The sequence below is a fragment of the Leucopleurus acutus genome, assembly GCF_964270905.1.
Source record: "Leucopleurus acutus genome assembly, chromosome: 1".
NCBI lineage: Eukaryota > Metazoa > Chordata > Mammalia > Artiodactyla > Delphinidae > Leucopleurus > Leucopleurus acutus.
This window is the reverse complement of record NC_139142.1, coordinates 199417610-199435191: the sequence shown is the minus strand read 5'-3', so window position 1 is coordinate 199435191 and position 17582 is coordinate 199417610. Positions and strand designations below refer to the sequence as shown.

Here is a 17582-nt window from a genome sequence, read left to right as displayed (position 1 = left end):
ACATCTATAAAATTAAAGCATTTAGAAGTGAAACTAAATCAAAAAGTGCCCACGGATTCAGGATAGGATATATGTATCCAAAGCAGCATAAGGAGCCAACAATTCTGGAAATATGAGAATTTTCTCAACATCATTAACACCCAACGGGTCAAAGAAAGGAGTATTGTATAGAAAAGCTACTTACGTTATTAATCGCCATATTGTTTGCTGTTCCTCCTTATTATTGACACTAGCTAGATCTCCACCCAGAGCTCTACAAAAATCTCGAGATTCAAACCATGTTTTCTTCTCATGTTTTCCTTTTGTAAACAGCTAAGGGTGATACAGATTCAGAATTTATTTTACACTTCATAGCTTATCAAACCAAGAGAAATAATCTACTTGTGATGAGATTTCATTTATAGAAAAGCAAGACATTACAATGGCCCCAGTTTGGGGGATGATTTTGTTGAGAAAACCTTAGAAAATGAACTTATTTTATGGCACCTGGAGAAGTCAGATTAAAAGCTTTAGGCGTATGCATTTGGCATACAGCTTCTTGTAGAAGATAGGATTAATTTGGTTAAGTGTAAAAAGTAGCATTGAGATGGAAGAGAATGAAAAGAAACTTGATATAGAGAAAGTAAACATGAATTTAAAAAATTTAAGGGTAATAACCTCCCTAAGATTGCGTCACAGTTCGTTATCCTGCTTAGCTTAAACAATGAATAACGCGGCAGCCTTCCAACACTTTGTTGTTATGTTCTTAAAACTGCCTTTCCCTTTTTCCTTATGGATGTATATTTTAACAACGATTGGAGAACGTGTCATGACTGACACTTACCGGGGAGAGCATCTAAAAAGATGGGATATAAGCTAAACTAAAGCGAAGATTTATAGAATGTAGAGAATATGTCATATTATCCACAGTGATAGTATGGAAAATATCCATCAGGATGCAAACAGTAAAGGAGTTCATTGTATCCACCAACTTTTATAATTTTCATTCATTATTTCTCATGAGACGTGGCGCCCACCATTGCACGCTTGTAGAAAAAGGGATTTGCTTCCAGTGGACTATGGTTGCCCAGTTGTCACAGAGCAACCCAAGGCAATCTTCACCTTGACCTTACTTGAGTTATCTGGATACAGGTAACTTGAGCAACTTTCCACTGCAGTAATTCTCAAGACTCCTGTGAATATCTCAAGTTGTTACATGGTGATATAAGATTTAATTTTCTTAAATCAATTTACTAACAGCTGAATTTTATGACTAATTCTCACATCTTAATATGTACAAAGATGGTCTATATGTTTTCAAACAAACCCTACCCCAAGCACCTCTAAAACCATAATTTCTAGGGAAGCACATATTTGGATTCGTTGAACATCCACCTGGATAACATCTGCTGGAAGCCCTGGTTCACTTCCCAGCTCTGGAGAATTCTACTCCTTCTCTCAAAAATTCTGCAGCTCATCTCCACAGCCTGCCACCCTCAGGCGAATGGCTGTGCATAGGCCGAACCTGGCCTTTGTGCAATAGCTCAAAAGTTTCCAGAGGCAGCAATCAAATACCTGATTGGGTTTGCATTAGTCCTCAATCCATTTGTAAAATCCTCTCCTGTCTTGGCTCAATATGTTCCCTTCTATGTAAATTATGCTTTCAGCTTTGACTGGCTAATCTGGATTGAACGGCTAATCTGGATTGAACAGCTAATGAGTCTCTGTTGCTGCTAAGTAGAAGTTACCAGCTCAACTAGCCCTTGAGTTAGAGGAGACTAAACAACCTCATTCTGACACATGTTAGTAACTCAGGTTCTTCATCAGCTTTGCCTAACTGTCTTACAAAACATACCAGGGCCATATGCCTCAAAGGACTGAACAAAAGAAATCCAGAGAACTGGCCTTTAGAGAATAACGTCATTAAGTGGTAGAGAAGTACATTGCTATATTTGGCTAAACCCAACCTTCTCTAGAAAGAATATGATTTACAAGAGAGAAAAAAAACCCAAATGCTTAATTCACTGGGGTATGGGGTATGTTTTTTGTTTGGGTGAACTTGATTGCATAAGGAGAAAACAGATGGTCCAGTCTAGGAATGTATTGGTTGATAGCAGGATATCAAATTGTCATTTATAGGTCACTGAACGGCCATGTGCCCCTACGGGAAGTCTTTCATCTCCCATCAGGCAGGGTTTAAATCAGAACAAGGGAGTATACCCTCTAGAATCCCAGTGTGACATGATCGCAGATTCGTTTATCAGTGCACTTAGCCTATAGCTTGGGCTCCAAGAACAGAGCCAAAATGGGATGCAACAGGCTAGCAATGAGGGGGAGCAGAAATTTTCACTAAGGTAAAAAGAAGTGCGAGCTCATACTAGGGCAAGCAAGCATGGGAGAGAGGAAAGGCGCCAAGAGTGGGAGGTGAGGAAGGAAAGGAGGTGAAGAAAGGCTGCCGCGAGTTGTGTTTGTGGTATGGGTTGTGTTTGCTGGTCTAAAAGCAACTGGTCCTTAGCAATCCACCCAAGGAGAGCTCTTTAAAAGCAGTGGATGCCCCAGCCCCCTGCCAGATCAATAAACTCAGCATTTCTACAGGTGGAGCCTGGGCACTGGTTTTGTTTCAGTTCCTTAGGTGATTTTAGGCTGAAGCATACCCCAATTCTTTAAGAGCTCAGCAATTGAGACTTACCTTGAAACACAAGCTTGTTTTACCGGAGGTGCCCCAATCCTCTGGACATTTGGGTTCCGGGGTGGTTGTAGGCTCTGGTGGGCGAGTTACTCCTTCTGCCCAGTGTTTGCACACAAATTTTGCCTTTTCTTCACATCTCAAGACATCCCACAAGCCCCCTGCAACCCCAGTTCTCATGGCAACACACCCGGCTTTCCGTCCTGCAAGTAACAAAGCAGAATTCACTCAACAAGTGATTGTGAAAGCCAGCTATGTTCACGGAAGACCGTTCAACCCTGAGCCTCAAGCTGTGGGATCGAATCTACCTGTGCCGAGAAAATGTAGAGGATCCTGCAGCATTTGGCTACTGATTTGTGCTATTTTTGAACCATTATTTACCTTTTATTTGTGTGGCCTGTATCCCCAACTGAATTATAATCTCAAATGTCAGGGTTTTGGTAATATTTTGCATTTCTAATATCTGGCAGGGTGTCCCCCTCAACACAGACATTTAACAGTACAATAGTTTTAGTATGATAAAATTTACCGTAATGACAAAAATAACGTTTTGGGTTTCTTTTCCCAAGGAAGTTGATTTTTTTGAATTTATTTTTTATTTTATATCGCTGTCTAGTTGATTTACAATGTTGTGTTAGTTTCAGGTGTACAGCAAAGTGATTCAGTTATACACGTACATATACCCAAAAATAATGGGGTTTTGATGTTTCTTTCTTTTTTAAAAAAAATTATTTAAGATCTGTTATTTTTCCCCCTGGGGTCCACGTAGATATCTGAGAACAGAAGTTCTTTGGACTTCAAAATGAGACACGTCTGAGCTAGAGATTTTAGATCAATTACTCAACTACTATGAACCCATTTCCTCGTCTTAAAATGCAAATACTGCCACCTACCTTACAGAGTTGTGATGCACGCCAGCTTTAATGGATAAAAAAGTACATAAAAGACAGTGTGGACTACACTAAGCTTCATGGTTTGAAGCTTTCTGTTTTACCGTCATCATTATTTCGAAATAGTAATTAAGATAGAGCTTTGGAAACATTAGGATTCCTTGCTGCTAAGATGAGATAGTCTTTGGTTGCTGTCCTTTTAAAGGCAGTAAATGTTTAGAAGTAACTCTCCAAGTTCTGGGGAGGTATATTTTTCCCAAAGTATTTTCTGTAAGATTGCTAATTCCCTATGACTCGGGTTTGATCCATTTTTATTCCCTAAGGATGTTACAGGATTAATCTCTCAGAATCCTACTGCTAAATGATCAACACCAGTGAAATGAAGGAGTTTTGCCTGGAGAGTAAGAATTACCACCCTTCAAAAAAACAAAAACGTGCACACAGCTCTTAAATGTGCACACAGTCTAAATCCGTGCTTATAAATTTTTCAAGTTCCAGTTTCCACCTCTTTACAATGAGGATACTTAAACTTACCTTGCAGGTTTCCTATAAGGAGAAAATTAACTCCAAGGCATATCAAGGGCTAAACGGGGTAGCCCATTCAAGATATTGAAATAATGAGTTCCACATAAGCACTACATCTTGTTCCAGATTTAGCGCAGTCATAATTCCATTCATAGTTAAACTGAAAAGCTTTATACCCCTTGAGGACAGCTTTAAGTTCTCAGAAGTAAGTTAACCATTTGGAATCTTTATGACCATTTAGGATTTCATCACTGTTTCATAAATACTTCAAATAGAGCGGTACCGGATAACCTAGCAGTTTTCTCTTCCCCCTTTTTTTTTTTTTAGACCACTGCAAACTAATGGGAACATTTTTAAAAGGAAAAGGAAAAAGAGAATGAAATATGAGATAATAAAATCTAAAAAGCACAGTTAATTTACATAAGTCTGTTTGGAAAGGTGCTGTGAAGGAATTACAGGCTTGGCCCGATGGACGTGTAGGGTAAATGGAAACTCAAGACCAAAGTGCTGGGACTTCCCTGGTGGTCCAGTGGTTAAGAATCCACGCTTCCACTGCAGAGGGCAGGGGTTCCATCCCTGCTCGGGGAACTAAGATCCCTCAGGCCACATGGTGCAGCCAAAATAGCAGAAAAAAGAACACAGATTCTTGGTCCGCTCTCCAGACCACCCGAAACAAGACCGAAGCTCTGAACATACCTGGCATATCTGAATTCCAGTGGGTGAACTGAACCCCTTCCGCGATGGTCCACTGAAAAGTTCCTTTGTTTTGTACATCTGAAAGTCCTATCCAAAAATATCTTTCAGGCCTCAATCCAACCCAACTAGTCAGAAAGGCTTGTTCATATCTTAAAAAAAAAAAAAAAAATGAACTAAATTTTAGAAAAATGTGAATTTTTCTAATTATCCACATGAAAAGTATCTCAATTGTATGCCTGAGCTATGCTTCAGTTGGCAAATCAAACTTACTGTGTTCTATTTATGTGTCATTTAAATAATGCAAATTTTCACTAAGGAAATGTGATCTTATGAAGGAAAAATATCATACAGCTGATCGAATAAAATCATTCAAATGTACCCAAACTATTTTTCTCTGTTGCTCACCAGTCCCTCTGCTCCTCCTCAAAGTGAAAGAGATCTCAAAATGCAAAGGAGAAAACTATCGCCTTTTAAAATACATTGTTTGAAAATCAGTCCACTTTTCAAATATTTCAAATGCTCTACACAATTCTTGGTGAAGTAAGTGGAGAGGTTGTAACATTATCGAGGACAATACAATTAGAAAATCTGTGTGGATTTTCCACTCAATTTCATTCTCATTTTTCAGCTCTGAAACAAAAGAGAAAATTATCAAGAAATACAGAGAACTAGAGATTCAATCTCTAGAAAGAACTGGGAGCAGAATCACAAATTCCAGCGTTCGCTCTCCTCTGGATCCCGTCCTTATATTTGACGTAATCTGGTAATAATACAATGTAGTTGGTAAGGCAAACAAAATTTGTCTTAATTGATAAACAGACAATGGCGCAGCAACATATGCAAAATAATATCTCTTTGGAGCAAAAGAAAAGTGATGTCCAGAGTTTCCAGGAACAAAGGGAGCCGTAGATGGCTCCAGGGAGAATAGAGAGAGAAATGGAGAGAAAGCCACAATAACAGAACATTTGTTTGACCCTAGTCCGAATAATTTCATTCCCTAAACTGAACAAACCAAAAAAATTAAAAAGTAACAACTCAATTTTTCTTAAGGCCCCAAAACCAAATTGAACCACAGAGTTAGTGAGCTCCTGAACACAAGTATCACAGAAAACACATAAGGAAAAGCAAACTTAAAATAGAAAATCTAGGGAAATCTCTATTCCAGTAGACCAAAGACCAACAGTACAGATCAGAACATGCTCCCACAGTACTTAAAAATGTACAGCTCACTTCCAGGTCATAAGATAAAAATTATCTATGATCTTATTTTCAGAGGTTAGCATTGTATCAGGGTATTACAATGTATCAGACATTTAATTATACATGAAAAAAGAATGTTGAAAAACAAGTTCTTTTATAAAGACTATATAAATTCTATGACATCTTTCACTTTATCAAAGAATTTTTAATATCAATAGCATCCTCTACATTTTATTGGGTCTGTATTGAAAGGTCAATAAATATAACTTACTGTATTAAAACTCAATGATTTTTACCTATTTACTTCCAATCAAATGGACATTTTAAAAAATTTCTTTTAAGTTTCTTCTGTGCCTGATCCAGTACTTTGCAAAAAGCAGGAGAAAAATAAATACTAAAACCTAAAGAAAGATGGGACTCTAGATGTTAAAAGTTACATAAAGGGCTTCCCTGGTGGCGCAGTGGTTGAGAGTCCGTTTGCCGATACAGGGGACACGGGTTCGTGCCCCGGTCTGGGAAGATCCCACATGCCGCGGTGCGGCTGGGCCTGTGAGCCATGGCCGCTGAGCCTGCGCGTCCGGAGCCTGTGCTCCGCAACGGGAGAGGCCACAGCAGTGAGAGGCCCGCGTACCGCAAAAAAAAAAAAAAAAAAAGTTACATAAAATTCTCTGTGTCCACATCATTTTCTGGACCTAATAATCTAGTAAAACTAGCAAAGCAAAGCAAAACAAAGAATGGAAGACTGGAAAGAATGAATAAAATATTCAGTAAATCTCTCTGCCTTCTTTTTTGTTGGAGGTGGTAGTAAAGATAGAAAGTATGATTTTTGACATGACAAATTTTACTTACTTTTTTTGCTTTAAAAAATTTGAGATCTGCTACAATTTAAAAAAGTTAGATCTCTCATGGAGCTCAATATCAAAAAAACAAACAACCCAATTAAAAAATGGGAAGAAGACCTAAATAGACATTTCACCAAAGAAGACATACAGATGGCCAAGAAGCACATGAAAGGATGCTCAACATCACTAATTATTAGAGAAATGCATATGAAAACTACAATGAGGTATCACCTCACACCAGTCAGAATGGCCATCACCAAAAAATCTACAAACAGTAAATTCTGGAGAGGGTGTGGAGAAAAGGGAACCCTTTTGCACTGTTGGTGGGAATGTAAATTGATACAGCCACTGTGGAGAACAGTATGGAGGTTCCTTATAAAACTAAACATAGAACTATCAAATGACCCAGCAATCCCACTACTGGGCATATACCCTGAGAAAACTGTAATTCAAAAGGACACATGCACCCCAACGTTCATTGCAGCACTATTTACAATAGCCAGGACATGGAAACAACATAAATGGCCATCAACAGACGAATGGATAAAGAAGATGTGGTACATATGTACAATGGAATATTACTCAGCCATAAAAAGGAACGAAATTTGGTCATTTGTAGAGACGTGGATGGTCCTAGAGTCTGTCATACAGAGTGAAGTAAGCCAGAAAGAGAAAAACAAATATCGTATATTAACGCATATATGTGGAATCTAGAAAAATGGTACAGATGAACCTATTTGTAGGGAAGGAATAGAGATGTAGAGGTAGAGAACGGACATGTGGACACGGGGGGGAAGGGGAGGGTAGGACAAATTGGGAGATTAGGTTTGACATAAATACACTACCATGTGTAAAATAGCTAGCTAGTGGGAACCTGCTGTATAACATGGGGAGCTCAGCTTGGTGCTCTGTGATGACCTAGATGGGTGGGATGGGGGTGGGTGGGAGAGAGGTCCAAGAGGGAGGGGATATAGGTATACATATAGCTGATTCACTTCCTTGTACAGCAGAAACTAACACAACATTGTAAAGCAATTATACTCCAATAAGTAAATAAATAAAGTTAGATCTATAAACAACATTTACCAGAGCATTAGCAAACTGTTCTGAACATTGTTTTATGCTACTGAAAGTAGCAAAATATTTTATTGTGTTTTCAATGAAGAATCCAAATAAAAACATGATTTTTAATGCTCCTATATTTACAAACCACACTTCAAGATTCAATGGAATTTACTCAGAAATTTAGAACACATTGATATGCTTTTTTGGAAATGGTTCATTATTTGATACATTTTTTTAAAAACATGAAAATAGTTGCATACCTGTCTTCAATAGTTGTTAGGTAAGCCTTCTCATTCACACAGGTTTGGTTTGCTTCTGTAAATGTTGAAAGTGTGTGTCCAATCAAATAGCAGTAGAAGCCATGTCTTTTCCAGCCCTGTTGATGTTATGAAGCAGATTATCATGCATATTTATTATATAATATTATTTTAATAATTCCTCTATGATGAAACACAAATTGATAAACAATAGAAGTGTGTAAAGAACACAAATAAGAATAATTTGACATGCAATGAAAACAATTTATGTGAATAAGGAAAACAGGAGTGCATTGTTCCTCAAATGGAAATTATGATACAAAATGGGGTGAGGGGAGTCATTCTCTCCACTTCTGATGCAACTTCCAACAAAAATGATTTGTGACATGTTTACCCAAGAAACTGAACAAAATGGCTAAGATCTCAGTTTTAGAATAGGTAACCACAGGAAATAATTTGCAGAGTAACAAGCCTAGTCATCTATTGAAGCCAGTAGTAGATGGTGAGTACAAAGCTGTACCACCTGGTCACAGGATAGTACTTATCAAACTTTGGCAACATGATTTGATGTGCTTCCTCTCCCACACTTCAAACACACAGAAATAAAAGCATGCTAAATAAAATCATAACAATAAACAGAAAATCCATACTAGAGTTTGGGAGAAAGAAGGGGACATCTCCAGGTATCAAAAATAAATACTAGAAAACTAAAGAGCTGGGATGGAAAATGCACAAGCTGAGACTGTAGTTGCCTGGTTATGTATCAGACCAAGATTAAGGTCCTGGAGTCTAGGGGCTGGGGTATTAATGTCCATACAGATTAGGATATTTGGCCATCAGCCCACCTGAGGCAGGGAGATAGAACTGAAGTCCTTGTGTAAAGATGATACCCACGAAGGGTAGCCCCTCTTTGAAAGGAGAGCGAGAAAACTCCACCCACAGAAGGAGGAAATGACAGAGATTCTTGTCACCTGCCTGGGGTTCTGAGTGAAGGAAGAAAAAAAAATTCTTCTGTTTGAAAATAAATACCAAGTCTGTGCCACAGATGGGTGCCAGTGCCAACTTTACACTCTCCACATTGTATGAGAATCTAAGCCCAAAAAATAAAATATAAAATGTAGTCTACAGAAGGAGGACCTTGCAGGCACTTTGGGAAGTCAAATGTAAAACCACATGACAGAAATACGTCCACAATCCAGGTCATGCAAGACTATGACACTTGAGGGTCAGGGTGGGGATGGGATGGGGACGAATTCACAATCAAAAATTATAAACCATGTGAGAGAAATGCCTCATTTTAAGGGAGAGTCAACAGTTTAACATCATAAAACAATCTGGAAAAAATATAAAAAGAAGCATGTTGAGATGATTTAAGTGACAAAAGAAGAAACAGAATCAATGATGAAAGATCAAAATACTATGAACAAAGAACGAGAGGATGCAAACACACACAAAAAGGAATTTCTAGAAAAGAAAAATATGAAGTTAAAAACTCAATGGCCAGATTAAATATAGAAAATACGGTTTCAGAAAGATTAGTAAATTGAATGTAGGAGAGATGAGAATATGAAAAGATGTTTTAAAAATCATATTGATAGAAAATATAAATGATAGAATGAGAAGGTTGAAAATCAACCTGAGAGAAGTTTCAGAAGCACTGAATAAAATTAATGACTGGTAATTTTCAAGAATGGAAAGATACAAATCCTCAAAATGAAGAGGCACACTCAATACCAAATGGAACCAATAAAATAAATCCAAAACTGAACACACTGTACCTACAGACAGAGAAAATGAGATCTTAAAATCAATCAGAGAGAAAATACAGAGTATCCACTTTTTAAAAAAAGATTTAGTCTAGTAGGAATTCCAATGGCAAAAATAAAGGCCAGGAGAAAATGAAATAATATGTAAAGTGCTGTCAGAAAACAGCTATCAATCTAGAATTCTAAAATGACCTACATAAGTTACTACGCAGGGTGAAGATGAATTCAAGAGTTTTCCAAACAAAGACTGAGAGTTTTCCACTCCCAAATCCCAGGGAAAGAAATTCTAAAAGATTTACTTTGGAGAGAAAGGAAAGACAAGAGGAGCAAGTGGGCTAAAAGTCTACACTGAGCAAAGAAGTCAATGAATGTTAGTAAATCCAGGTCTAACTGCCTGGACAAATAGCAAAGATACCTAATTGGTGGTGGGAAGTTAAAGAATGGAATAGTAATAAGATCCGTAGTTTAGTCAATAATATTGTATCCATGCCGACTACCTGTAGTGATCATGTACTCTGGTTAGAGAAAATGCTGTCATTGGCTGAAGTGGAGTGGAGGATACAGGGGAATTCTCGGTACTCTTTTTTTCAACTTCTTGTGAGTCTAACATTACTTCAAAATTTGAAAAATTTTGAATGTTTGAGTGGAATAATTAACATTCATTTTGTTCATGAGGCAGAGAGAGATATTGGTTAACTTCAAGTCAGGAATGCATGTTAAAAATATAAGGGGGGGCTTCCCTGGTGGTGCAGTGGTTGAGAGTCCGCCTGCTGATGCAGGGGACATGGGTTCGTGCCCCGGGCCGGGAGGATCCCACATGCCGCGGAGTGGCTGGGCCCGTGAGCCATGGCTGCTGAGCCGGCGCGTCTGGAGCCTGTGCTCCGCAACGGGAGAGGCCACAGCAGTGAGAGGCCTGCGTACCGCAAAAAAAAAAAAAAAAAAAAAAAAAAAAAAGCAAGCAGCTGGAGAAAGAGGTTCCAGGGAAATACCATGCAAAAGATAGTTTCTGTGGCAATATTAATATTATTTAAAATTGACTTTATGATAAAAAAGCATTACTATGAATGAAGAAAATAATTACATAGTTGAAGGACTGATTCACCAAGAAGATATAATACAGATCAAAGTACATAAATCAAAACTTGATACAATTACAAGGAGAATATTTTGTCAAGCAGACAAAATATTAGAAATATAGAATATCTGGATAATATAATTGCTAAGTTCTATCTAGTCACCATATATAGAGCCCTGAACCCCCAGATCAAAGATCATTCTGTTCAAGCACAGATGGAATATTTATAAAATATTTATAAAAACTGACTATGGGGGCTTCCCTGGTGGCGCAGTGGTTGAGCGTCCGCCTGCCAATGCAGGGGACACAGGTTCGTGCCCCGGTCTGGGAAGATCCCACATGCCGCGGAGCGGCTGGGCCCATGAGCCACAACTACTGAGCCTGCGCGTCCGGAGCCTGTGCTCCGCAACGGGAGAGGCCGCGGCAGTGAGAGGCCCGCGCACCGCGATGAAGAGTGGCCCCCGCTCGCCGCAACTAGAGAAAGCTCTCGCACAGAAACGAAGACCCAGCACAGCCAAAAATAAATAAATAAATGAAATTTAAAAAAAAAAAAAAAAACTGACTATGAACTAAATAATGAAGAAAGTCTCAACAAATAACAACAAAAACTTTATATAAGCACAATGCAGTGAAATTTAAATCAACAGTAGCTCCCAATTATTTAGGAACTAAAACACAAACAAACCCCCATCACCACCAGCAAATTCTACCACTATGAAAACACACACACACACATTTCTAAATAATTCATGGGTCAAAAAAACCTTCATGGAAATAAAAAATCTTTACAATTTAATCATATGAAAACACCACATAACAAAACTTGGTGGCTGGTCCATCGTTTCAATTCCACCTTTTATTTCTGTAAGCATTTTAATACACATTCACTTTAATGTCATCTCCATTAATTCCACCATCTAAGCTCCTGGTGGTATGTTTTATAATTTTGGATTTCACACTTGTCTGTGGGATTCCCAATCAGCCTGGGAAGGAGGACTTCTGCATAAAGAGGATGTACATTTGCGTCTGTCAGACATCCAGGAATATTAGCAACTTGAGACCACTTCATGTTAATTTCTTAGATCAAGGTTTCCCATACAGGTAGCAATGAATTGAAAACTGAATCCCAGAGCTTTATGACAGAAGGCCTGTAGTTTTGAATTCTCAGAAATACGCCTACACCACCAAGTACCCAGGCCCAGACAAAAAAACTATTATCTTCCTTTGTTGACAAGTGGATTTGTTTTCTAGACTTTCCAGTGATTTGAGGAAATCAGGGCCTAGAGCATGTGTTTTTAAACCAGCTAAATTAATATCTCTGAGTTCTTGTATCTTCTCCTGTTTAGTTAGAAATATAATGTTTATCTTTTAAGATCACTGAAAGCATAATAACCACACTCAACAAACAGCTGGCCAATATTTTCTTCTTATTATTATTTAACCTAATGATTAAATTGGATTTTATCATTGTAGACATGACAGTTCACAGAAAAAATATACACAAAATTTTGATTGTGTAGAAGTAATAAAATTTGAGGATTGGTTTATTACTTATAGAAAATTACAATAATAGACAATCTCCTGTACCTGCATATGATTAGGCAAAGAATATGTAAGTATATTGGTAGTGAAACCAGCAGTGAAAGTGTACTTGGCAGGAAACGTGGGTTCTAGCCTTACCTCTGTGTGACTCATACAAAGTTATCACTTCTCTGGGCTGAAATTTCCAGAACGCAAAAATTAAAAGGGGTTCTTCAAGCATCACTAAGATCCTTTCTATCTCTCACTGTATGATTTTCTGGGTTTGCTCTATTTTTCTTTATGGTTTAACTGGTCAGTACTCAAGTATGTTTCATGAATTCTGGTGTTTGTTATGATTTGATCACAACTTGACACTCTTGGACAGAAAATCAGTTTCTACTTTATTTTTATCCAAGAGAAGTGAGAAAGGAAAAAAGAGGAAGATGGGCAACTCAGCGATCAAACAGGAAAATGACAACCATATGCCCCGTATTTTGCTTTTAGAAACAGCTCCACAGAAATCACTTACTTTAACCTCAAAGAAAGATAAGACCTGCGGGGAGGTATTACTAACTGTGCTGCAGGTGAGAATAAAGCACGATAGGACTGCATGGTTTGACTTGGTTTAACTGAGTTACTACCTGGTACTACCAGCTAGAGTCTAGACCTCCTGCCTCCCAGACCCTCAGGGATCTACTGAGAAGACTCCCCACCAGAAACAGGCTCACCAGAAATATTATAAATGGAAAAAATGACTAAGGATTGTTTGCTATCTGTAAATTAAGGTTATCCACTGGAAATGTCCTTGATGACCCATCGCGTCATAGACTACCACTACCTGTAAGGTGAAGCAGTTGGCCCCTATTATTAAGTACCTTCACAGACAAAAATAAAGCTATCACATCATATCTGCTGATCTGAAACCACTGCGTGCTTTCTGTACTCACTCTCCGGCAGCCTGTTTCCACTTCCACTATTCCTGGAGTTTGGGCTTGTGATTTCATCTTACAGATGTAGCCAAGAGACTGTTCACAGGCCCGATCTGCCCAGTACCCATCCTAGAGAAAGCAAAGGAAAAAAAAAACAAAAACTCAATGATCATCAGTTGTTTGGTGCTGTTTCCTCATAACTGCACCTCTGAAAAGGGAAATAAAGATTTGAGGTTATTAAGAGAAAAAGGCATCTATGAAAAGGAAAGGTAAATGGACATTTTACCAGGAAACTGCAAATTTGACTTTGGCTACAAAGATATAAAGAGATTGTAGCCCCAGTATGTATTTTATATCTTTGCAGTCAAGCCACTCTGGAGGGGGATCTAGAGAGAAACGAAAAATGCTCATAAGCCCTTAAGAGATGGTCCCAACAGAAGGTTTACCTCCTCTTCCATCCCTATGGGCAGCTGTTTTCAAGTTAACTGAGTACGTTTAAAGCCACCCAGAAAGAAGGCCCAACCTGAAAACACACCTGAAACCAGTTTTCTTCCCTCCATTCTTCCCATTTCTATTGATGAGGGTCCCCCCGGAGCTAAGGTACCATATTTCACCCTACTTCAAATTCCACCCTTTCTGCCTTCCTTAGAGATTTCACGTTAAAAAACTTCTCTTCTCCTTCCCTTAACTGCTAAACACCTTGAAAAATGTTTTCTGTACCCACTACAACCTGGTACTCAACTCTTCAGCCAGTGTAATATTTGCAAATTGCAGATTATGTTTGGCTACTCCCAGGCTAATGCATGTTTTCTCATGGCCAGTATTTTCCCTACACACCCCTCTACCTCTCACTCCATGCTTTCAGCCACACTGTATTTTGAGTTCCCTACAAGTAGGATGCTCTCTGGTTTCCCCTTCCCAGGACACACTTCTGCCTATTCTTTCAATAATTAACACATACTCTTTTCTTAAGCTTTCAGTTTATCACCATAATAACAACCACAATGATAAAAACAGTAGCTAATGAACATTTTGGTACATGACTCTTTTTGAATTATGGTTTTCTCAGGGTATATGCCCAGTAGTGGGATTGCTGGGTCATATGGTAGTTCTATTTGTAGCTTTTTAAGGAACCTCCATACTGTTCTCCACAGTGGCTGTATCAATTTACATTCCCACCAACAGTGTAAGAGGGTTCCCTTTTCTCCACACCCTCTCCAGCATTTATTGTTTCTAGATTTTTTGATGATGGCCATTCTGACTGGTGTGAGATGATATCTCATTGTAGTTTTGATTTGCATTTCTCTCATGATTAGTGATGTTGAGCATTCTTTCATGTGTTTGTTCATTGCAGCTCTATTTACAATAGCCCAGAGATGGAAACAACCTAAGTGTCCATCATCGGATGAATGGATAAAGAAGATGTGGCACATATATACAATGGAATATTACTCAGCCATAAAAAGAGACGAAATTGAGCTATTTGTAATGAGGTGGATAGACCTAGAGTCTGTCATACAGAGTGAAGTAAGTCAGAAAGAGAGAGACAAACACCGTATGCTAACACATATATATGGAATTTAAAAAAAAAAATGTCATGAAAAACCTAGGGGTGAAATAGGAATAAAGACACAGACTTACTAGAGAATGGACTTGAGGCTATGGGGAGGGGGAAGGGTAAACGGTGACAAAGTGATAAAGAGGCATGGACATATATACACTACCAAACGTAAGGTAGATAGCTAGTGGGAAGCAGCCGCATAGCACAGGGAGATCAGCTCGGTGCTTTGTGACCGCCTGGAGGGGTGGGATAGGGAGGGTGGGAGGGAGGGAGATGCAAGCGGGAAGAGATATGGGAATATATGTATATATATAACTGATTCATTTTGTTGTGAAGCTGAAACTAACATACCATTGTAAAGCAATTATACTCCAATAAAGATGTTAAAAAAAAAACAAAAAAAAAACAAAAAAAAACAGTAGCTAATACTTACTGAGCAGGAAGTTTGGGCCAGGCACTGTGCACATTATACACCTTAACCCATTTAATCCTTATACCCACCATATGAACTGGGTATGATTATTATTATTATTTTACAAGTGAGGAAATAAGCCATACATCAAAACCAAGTCCCTGAACCACCATCTTCATTCTCTATTAACAAAAGATCACTTGATGATATACTTCAGTCGCTAAAGGGATATTTAAGACACGGAAGCCATTTTTTCATATTTGGCATCTCTTTGTAACCTAAAAAAAAATCTGTAGCTCTCCAAGCACAGACTCTAGGCTGTTGGACCCAGAGGAGATCTAGCTAGGTCTCCATCCACTCAGAGCAACCAGCTAAAAGTAGGACCAAAGCTCTGAATTGATTAATCAAGCCATATAAAAACACGTGCCACCACCTGTGGAGAACAGGGAGCCCTCCCACACCATCAGTGGGAATGTAAATTGGTGCAGCCACTATGGAGAACAGTATGGAGGTTCCTCCAAAAAACAAAAATAAAACTACCCTATGACCCAGCAATCCCACTCCTAGGCATATACCCAGAGAAAACTATAATTTGATATATGCACCCCAATGTTCATTGCAGCACTATTTACAATGGCCAGGACATGGAACCAACCTAAATGGCCATCGACAGAGGAATGGATAAAAAAGATGTGGCACATATATACCACAGAATTAGCCATAAAAAAGAACAAAAGAATGCCAATTGCAGCAACATGGATGGACCTAGAGATTGTCATACTGAGTGAAGTAAGTCAGACACAGAAAGACAAATATATATCACTTATACGTGGAATCTAACAAACGTGTACAAATAAACTTATTTACAAAACAGAAGCAGAGTCACAGATGTAGAAAACATATGGTTATCAGGGGAAAAGGGGGAAAAAGGGGGAAGAGATAAATTGGGAGATTGGGATTGACATATACACACTACTATATATAAAATAGATGACTAATAAGGACCTGCTGTATAGCATAGAGAACTCTACTCAATACTCTGCAATGACCTATATGGGAATAGAATCTAAAAAAGAGCAGATATGTGTGTATGCATCACTTTGCTGTACAGTAGACACTAACACAACACTGAAAATCAACTATACTCCAATAAAAATTAAAAAAAAAACAAACTTAGAACCAAGCATAGGAATGATATAAGCGTTCGTTACTGGTTAATTTCCTCTTTGAAATGAAAGTTTCTGTCTGTTGCTTTTCTAGTCCTTTTGAGAATTTGGGTGTGCCAGACAATTGAGAGGACTCAAAAAACTGAATCCGAATTCTCGTTCAACCTTGATCTATGTCAATTCAGTAGAATAGAAACTATGGAAACAATCGTACGTAGTAAGTGGGGCAGAAGGAAAATTTCCCTGTGGCTTTCGCTAGATATCAGTAACTAAAGTTGCCTTACTTTGCCTTTCATCACCACACAGTCTTCCTGCCTATTGTTTTCATGACTTGGTTCTCCACGAAGCCATTTGGTAAATGTTACAGGGGCTCCATCACTCCATTCAAAGTACATTTGAATCTTGATGTCATTTAAGCCAATCCATAACTCATCACTTGGCTCTAAACAGGAAGAAAAACACAGAAGTCATCTACCCAAAGTTTTCTTTCTAAACATCAGAAGGTTATCAGGAAAAGAAGACCCGTTCTTTATCAACAACTCCCTTGATATTATCACTAGCATGAAAGACCATCCTCTTGAGCTTCAAACGGATCTACCTCTGTAGACTGAGATGTCAACTACATTTTATGTTGTCGATTTTTTTTTTTTTTTTTTTGTGGTACGCAGGCCTCTCACTGCTGTGGCCTCTCCCGTTGCGGAGCACCCCCCCGGACGCACAGGCTCAGCAGCCATGGCTCACGGGCCCAGCCGCTCCGCGGCACACGGGATCCTCCCGGACCGGGGCACGAACCCGTGTCCGCTGCATCGGCAGGCGGACTCCCAACCACTGCGCCACCAGGGAAGCCCCTATGTTGTCAATTTTAGTTTAAAATGTGTAATGTATTCTTCACATTGTGGATATGACTGTATTCTTCTGTTGTGTTACTGCAAATTCTATCTCCTGGGAGTTGTTAGAAACTGAAGTGGGTCTATCATGATCCTCTATCTTGTGAAGCTGCTTTTTTGTTATA

General features: G+C 38.7%; 1 protein-coding gene across 2 annotated transcripts in view; it reads right to left on the bottom strand.

Moving 5' to 3' along the window:
- Positions 1 to 17582, bottom strand: part of MRC1 (mannose receptor C-type 1) — a 108720-nt gene that overhangs the window by 50742 nt on the left and 40396 nt on the right. For both annotated transcript variants that reach the window (XM_082844930.1, XM_082844929.1), the window contains exons 8-13: positions 16855 to 17012; positions 13450 to 13560; positions 8144 to 8259; positions 4777 to 4925; positions 2669 to 2868; positions 185 to 312 (exon numbers count right to left, since the gene is read on the bottom strand). In XM_082844930.1, coding sequence (XP_082701056.1) covers positions 185 to 312; positions 2669 to 2868; positions 4777 to 4925; positions 8144 to 8259; positions 13450 to 13560; positions 16855 to 17012 — 862 coding nt within the window. The remainder of the gene's footprint in view (positions 1 to 184; positions 313 to 2668; positions 2869 to 4776; positions 4926 to 8143; positions 8260 to 13449; positions 13561 to 16854; positions 17013 to 17582) is intronic.